The 7,133-nt window shown below is 37.8% G+C and overlaps 1 protein-coding gene across 1 annotated transcript in view; it reads right to left on the bottom strand.

Annotated features, from left to right (window-relative positions):
* Positions 1-255: 255 nt before the first annotated feature.
* LOC128906388 (ras-related protein Rab-10-like) overlaps positions 256-7,133 on the bottom strand; it is a 30,975-nt gene continuing 24,097 nt past the window's right edge. Inside the window, exon 6 of the mRNA XM_054193571.1 lies at positions 256-1,134. Coding sequence (XP_054049546.1) covers positions 1,060-1,134 — 75 coding nt within the window. The 3' untranslated portion in view covers positions 256-1,059. The remainder of the gene's footprint in view (positions 1,135-7,133) is intronic.

The raw sequence follows: 7,133 nt of genomic DNA, 5'->3' as shown, positions 1-7,133 counted from the left end.
AATCACCACAACTCTTCAACCTTCACAACTTGTGTTTGCTTTGTGCGTGTCCTGCAGGTTTGATTTCTGTTCCCTTTGCTTTTGATTAAAGAAACTGGCATCCTGATTCTGCCCCCATTTAAATTTAAATAAAATCTAATATCCTCCACTGAAATTAAAGATTTTACATGCCAGTATAAAAGAGACCTAAATGAGCAGAATCAGATACCTGATGTATTTATACTTTTAAGAAAATAATATAAATACCTCACAACATCAAACAAGCACCGCATACCCTTTTAATATTGTGATCATTTACAACAAAAGAAACATTTGAAAATGCAGGTATGCTGCTAACACCTGCATGAATTATTTTATAGAACGATAAAAGTTTATATGAGCAAGATAATTATTACTGGGTGCATTCTGTTGTTCCGTGTTTTCTTCCTTCCAAGGAAGGTTCAGCAACATACTCATCATCTTGTATATGGCTTATTCTTTTCTCTCAGCCCTCACCTTTGCAGTCTCCCTGTTCAAGGGTATTCAAGTAACACACATTTTTCAGAAATGGATATAAAAGAATCAAAGCCACAAATTCCCAGGAAATTATCTTAGGGGACTGCGGTAAATACCAGCTACTTAAAGGGATGTTATGTGGGGGACACCATAAATGATTTCGTATATCAGAAGTTTGGTTGCCTGTGTGATGATGTCAATGTTCATTGCATTACAAATCTGGTATAAATAACACAGAAAAAAAAAGTCAAGGTAAATTACTTTTTTTTTTTTAATAAGAGAAAATTAGTACGCTTAGATTTCATTTCTGCAAACATTTGTATGCAAATGCAGTCATCCTGTGATGCATCTAATAATTCCAAAGTCAGATAATTGTTTTAACTTCACATTAAAACTATGAAAATATAATATAAACATATCAAAACATTTGGCAACAAAGTTTGTGTAATACAAAGGATGCCTAAATTCTGTGTTTTGGGATTACAGGCTCACTTTAAAAATCCTGTATATTCCTTTGCAATAGTTAATATTTTCTGAAGAGAAAACAGAATAAGAAACAGTATTTCAGAACGCACAGCAGGTTCTCTTCTTACTTTCATTTAGAGCCACAACATCTAAGTCATATAATACACAGGATTTCTGTAAAGCAAACAAAAGCAAACACTTAATTAAGATAACTAGAACAACAGTCAAAAAGCTTGAATTTTCACATATTTTAATATGTAAAGATTTGGTGGGGTCACTGGATATATTTTTCCTTTGAATATTTAATTAAAAGATTGAAGGTTTCTAATAAATTACATGGAGACTGATGCCCATGCAAGTCCCAGCTTGGTTTATTCACATTCTTTAGCTGCCTCAAACATCTCTCCTAACTGAAGGTGACAGATGATAGAAAGTGTCTTTTGAGGAGACACTACAAACCATATGAACCGATCCTGTAAATCTTTACTCACATGAATTGTTCTAGATGTACAGGTTCTTCTGCTGACTTCATCAATTTTCACTAATTTGCAGTTAAGTATACTAATCTTTGAAGCATTGAGCATGGGGTGCAAAAATCCAGTTGAAAGGAATAAGGAAATACAGAACATCAGTACCCATTAAAAAATGCACAGGCTATTAATTGTTATAAAAGACGTTAACTTGTTTTGTGAAATTCACTAGAATTATCTATTTTCTTGCCTTTATTTAATAACCATGAATACCCCTAAAGGGAAACAACTCAGGTTTTATCAAGATAAATTATCAAAATAGCACTCCACCCTTGTAAAACATTTATGTACTGATTGCAAAAGTAGATAAAAAAAAAAAAAAATCAGCAAAACCAGGACTCTTCCTTTCAGCAATAAACTCAACTAGATAATTAGCGCTGACCAGAGAAACAATCAAACCCAGTTGTGCAATACAGTACATGTTGCAATCTTGTACTCCAGAACTATGAACACTGAACCCTGAACTCAGGCACAAAGACGTAGAGAATATTGTCACAAGCCTAGGAAAAAAAATGCCCTAACTTACCTACTTGCCATTTTCCCGCCTGCTTCTTGGCAGGTTTACTAAATACGTAATGATACACAGAGAAGTAAGCACAACCACTGGATTCACCACATTCCTCTCTCAAACCAAACCCAAAAGCCATAAACAATCATTTCTGACAATAAAGAGAAGCTTCCAGAGAGGACAGCTATCTAAGCTGGAATTCATGAAATTCAAAGCACAGGAAAAAAAAATAGAGGGAAAAAAAGGCATCATGTAGTACAATGCCAATCATGATTCAGAATCAAGAACTTAAGATATACAATGTCAACGGGTAGTTGAACTTTGACTACATGCAGAAAGGTTCACCTAAAATTACTCACATGAATCAAAACGAGGGGAAAACAAAAGGTTCTTCCATGTTACAACAAGCCTTACGCCTCTTTGGCTGAGGATATTTAACACTACCTAAAATTCTGGAGAAGACACATGAAATTTATTTCCTTTTCCCTTCTGTAGCCATAGTTTTAGCTCTTCCAGCGTGCTGGCTGCCCTGCACCAGGGACATCCCCAAGAAGAGGGTGGCTGAGCCCATTCCTCCCGCGAGCTGCAGGGACCCAGGGAGGCTTCCACAGTGCACGCTGCTGAGGTAGAAGGTGAAACACCTGGAAAGGGCTCAGAAGTGATAGACAGAGGCAGGAGCAGAGGGCAGGAAAGGTATCGTAGCATCTAAACCTCAGGATGGATGCAGAAGCTGCCATCAATAAAATTATTAACACTTATTGTTTTGACTCTAGTGCACAGGAAGACTGTGACTTACTGATTTGAGGAATTACTTGTCATTAGTCACATATAAATCATGTGTGAAGAAATACAGCATGTGCACTTTTACTTGGTTTTTTGTTTGACTGACAAGTACCAACAGACATAACACTTTTATTACCCTTGAGAGTTCACATAAATTCCACCATGCAGCTTCATAACTTCTGATTTGTTTTAATTTTTTTACACAGTTGTGTAAGGTGCTTGAGTACAGGCATTAGCCATTATGATTTGTGCTAGGTGGAGACAGTATATCATAGTCTTCAAGCGTAGACAGTAAATGTAAAGTACAAACACCTTTTTAAAAGAGGGAGCAAAGCAGAATCAAAAGTACACAAGCATAACCTTGTCATCTCAAGGACCAAGACACCGCACTCTGGTTTAGGGATAAGATTCTGAGGTGAGGGAAAGAAGCTTTGGAAAATAATGGTACAGTAAGAAATTTAAATTCACTCTACTGAGATCAAGAAATAACACTGAGCATTGATCATTGTGAACATAAACTAAGTAGGTTTTGTTTCACCCCTGCTTTTTCTTCATGAGAAAAATATTCAGTTTAAGTAGTAGAAGAGTTCTAGAAAAATCCCTCTTTGAACAATTTCAGAATTCAGGTTTCACTTATTTAACTTTAGAGGAAACATTTCCTAATTTGTAATTGTTGCAGGTTCTATCTAACTCCATGCTTTCAGTTGGAGGGGAGAAACTTGCATGTTCCTTAGCAAATAAGCTGAAGATGCTTATTTGCAAATATTTTACAATTTAATAGTACTTTTAGGTGGCGAGAAAGCTGTTCCTGTATAAGTACAGCAAGGATCCTTAGTATTTGACAATGAAATTGTTCATGTAATCTGTAAAATCATTATCTGAAAGTAGTTCATCAACAAATCAGCCAGGACAGAAAGACAAGAACCACCTCTACACAAATAAAAAGGTAATAGTTTAATTTAAAAGCCATTTAAAAGTTGAGGACTTTAAGAATCACTTCAGTTTGATAAGACTATTCCACACAGGATCTTCATCAAACAAATAAGGGCCCATGATTCATTTAAGCAAATGAGCTATATGCACATTTAAAAAGTGCACATTCATAACCTGAAGAGATACAATGAGTCCTGCATGAAGCACTGAAGCAACAATCAGGCAATCCCACGTAGAGCTCAACCTCAGCAGAGCCTCAGAAGAGGTGGGGCACCCTCCTCTCCTGGAATTCCAGCAGGGAGGTATGCAAATCTCTCCCACCTGCGAGAACAAAGCAGGCAGCATTCCTTCTTCAGGGCTCCCTCAACACTAACACTTCCAGCTCACATTTCAGCTCAGCCTTGACAAGCCAGACAACACACAGCAGAAAACTGTGAAAAGGTGAGAAGAACCAAAACGGTACCGAGAAGCTCGTGTTTCCACTTCAGCACCCATCCTAGGCAAAGTGGGGTTTTGAAAATACCGCCGCAGACACAGATGCTGCTCTACCCTGCAGTGATTTATTAAGATGTTGAAACTTCCTGCTATCAAATACTAGTTTTTCCTGTTAAATAGCACAGCAGGCACGTCTTACCTAACAGGCAGGCATCTGTTCAAGCCAGTTTTAAGCTTCTGGCTGTCTCTCCTCCCCAGCTCTAAGCAGAGTTTGTATCACTGGAGAGCAATAGATACCTAACTTCCAGGCTTCTAGACACAGGAATTGTGATGAGATGGCTCAGATCCCAAACGGTTTTGGCTTTTTTCTTTTTTTTTTTTAATCAGGGAAAGAAAGCTAAGCTGGTATACAAAGGGAAGCACCACCAAAAAATAAAATAAAGTCTTTGAAGGCTTCTAATGGAGTGAATTTATAAATCTTCATTAAGATCAGCTGCCCATTCCTTGCCGAAAAACCACTTGGATTAGCAGTGCTATACCAAGTCAGATTCACTCACTCTAGAACCAGTTCTAGGTATTTTGATAGCGTTTTAGTTATTTTGGAGGTGGGGTTCACTATGGGTTTGGAAGAATGACAGGATTTTACGCTATCCATTTCAACATCCACAGTCAAAGTCAGACCTGGCGTGCTTGCTGGAAAACTGACAGCTTTAGAGAAACAAGCAGAAAGGACTGTAACTAAAGCTACCATTATTTATAACTTCTTTAAATTTCAGGGATTTATATTCTCTCTAATGACAACATGATGACACTTAATCACGGCAATCATTTTGTTTATATTTAACAGTGATAGCTGACAAAGACTGGCAAGGCATGGCGGAGAGCTTCATGCAACCAAGTTGACGTGACTTCTGTGCCTGAACTGCCAGTAGAGAGAGCTCGGTTATTAAGGTCAGTCCTGCCATTTTCTCGACGTGTATTTTCCTTGTATTGTGTAATTCAAATTACTTGTTTGAAATGCAAGACAGTCCTCTTGCAACAGAAATGGGCACTACAGGACACAATCCATACCAAACAAAACTATGGATATATTAGCAGGGAAAGCAATCACTGCAGGGGGCAGCGAGAGGACCAGGAGAGAATATGGAGTCAGGCAGAGCAGGATCTAACTGCTGCAGAACACTTTCCTCAAGAAAGGGGGATGAAGTCCTTGCTCCCAAAGCCTGCTATTCCACAATGTCTAAAACATCTAACCCACTGGCAAAGTGTGGGTCTCTACCTCCCTCTTCTGTTAACACTGCGTAGACTGTAACAATGTTGTACTGCAATTAGTTATTTCACAAACCTGGGAAGACAGCTGTGCTGTTACTCTAAGGTTCCGCAACCCTACAGATCATCTATGTAAGGATTAATACAGTTGCACCTCAAAAATCCTATTTAAGACAGCAATCCAGCTTCAAAGTCAAGATCTTGCAGAAGCAGCAAATGCCAGAAGTCAAGTGTGTAACATTCTTTTGGTCTCCTGGAGTTAAATTTATCTAACTTTAATCATATGAAACCATACAGGCTGAGATACGGAGTCCTCTATAATCAATGGAGAGAGAAAGGCACCTCCAGAACACAATTTCATTCTAAAAAGATGCATCTCTCTTCATTGAATAGAGATGACTCCAATCACACCAGACCAGTCATGTAAATTCTAGCTGGCTACGGTGCTGGCTTAGCATGCATGCTAAAATTAATCTCATCCCCTATATTCAAGTGTTATGATTAAGTTTTGATTTACATGACCTAATTATATGCTACCGTTTCCAGAAGAATATCTGGCTCATTCCATGTCCAGAACAGACTTTTTTTTTTTAATTAAACAAGATAGTGTAGTAAAATTATGCCCTACATTGCACAAGCACTGAACTGGTACCATTTATCCTGTTTTAATTTCTGTACCTTGGTTCTCATGTGTACGATGCTGAATATACTACCTAACGTTACTAAGAAGGTTATAAAGATAAAAATCTAAAATAGATCTAAAATACAGCATTCCAAGCATTATGAAAAACCTTACAGAGAAATTAATATTCTGTGGTCAGTACAAGATAAATAAAGGCCAAATAAAGTCTGCGGCTCCATGTGTGATTGAGGATAATAAAGAAACACTGAGTGTGCACTGCTGGAGACAGGGATCTTTTGGACAAACTAACAATTCCACGAACCTTGGCAATAATGAAATCCAATTTTCTATGGATTTGGGTCTTGCAGTGAATTAAACTGGATATCCCCAATGCAAGCTCCAGCTGGAGTGGCTGGTCGAGCCATTTTTCAGTCCCTCTGTGTACTCATCTCTGTCTAATATTGTATGAACTAATGCTGGAGACTTTCCTTCTGCAGAGTACTTTGCCTCTCCTCCACCCAGCACCTTCTTTTCAAGGAACTCCTTGGGAGCTTAATGACCTTTTAGTTTGACCTGCCAAATTTGTTTAAAATCAGCTAGCAAGTTCCAAAGGTACTTTAGGAGCAAAGGAATTGGACACACAGTGTAATCTCAAAAATCTTGTTGCCAGAGGAGAGGAAGGTAAAGAGATCAAGAAAGGACGGAATTGACGCCTGCTATTTATGAATGTTCATTTCAAAGGATATCCAGCTGTTAGACATTAAATGTTACTCTCAACAGCACAGGGAAAGCTCTTGAATGGATTTTCACTGTTCTCTGCTCAGCAGATACATATTTATTTAATATTATCTTAAAACAATCTTAGTGGTCAATCACTCTTGGGAGGTAGGCAGAACATAAGTTTTGGTTAGTTTTATAGCAGTCTTCAGAAAGAGGAAAAAAATTTTCTTTTTTCTTTTTTATTGAATACAGTTTCCCTCATTCTGCTCCTAGTTTAAAAAATACCAACCACCACACCCACAAAGACAGAAATACAAAGGCTTGTAATACGTTTTTAAAAAGCTAGTTGAGAAGAGCACTACTTGTCAGCCAT

Source organism: Rissa tridactyla, chromosome 2 (assembly GCF_028500815.1).
Source record: "Rissa tridactyla isolate bRisTri1 chromosome 2, bRisTri1.patW.cur.20221130, whole genome shotgun sequence".
Lineage (NCBI taxonomy): Eukaryota > Metazoa > Chordata > Aves > Charadriiformes > Laridae > Rissa > Rissa tridactyla.
This window is presented reverse-complemented; position numbering and strand designations above follow the sequence as displayed.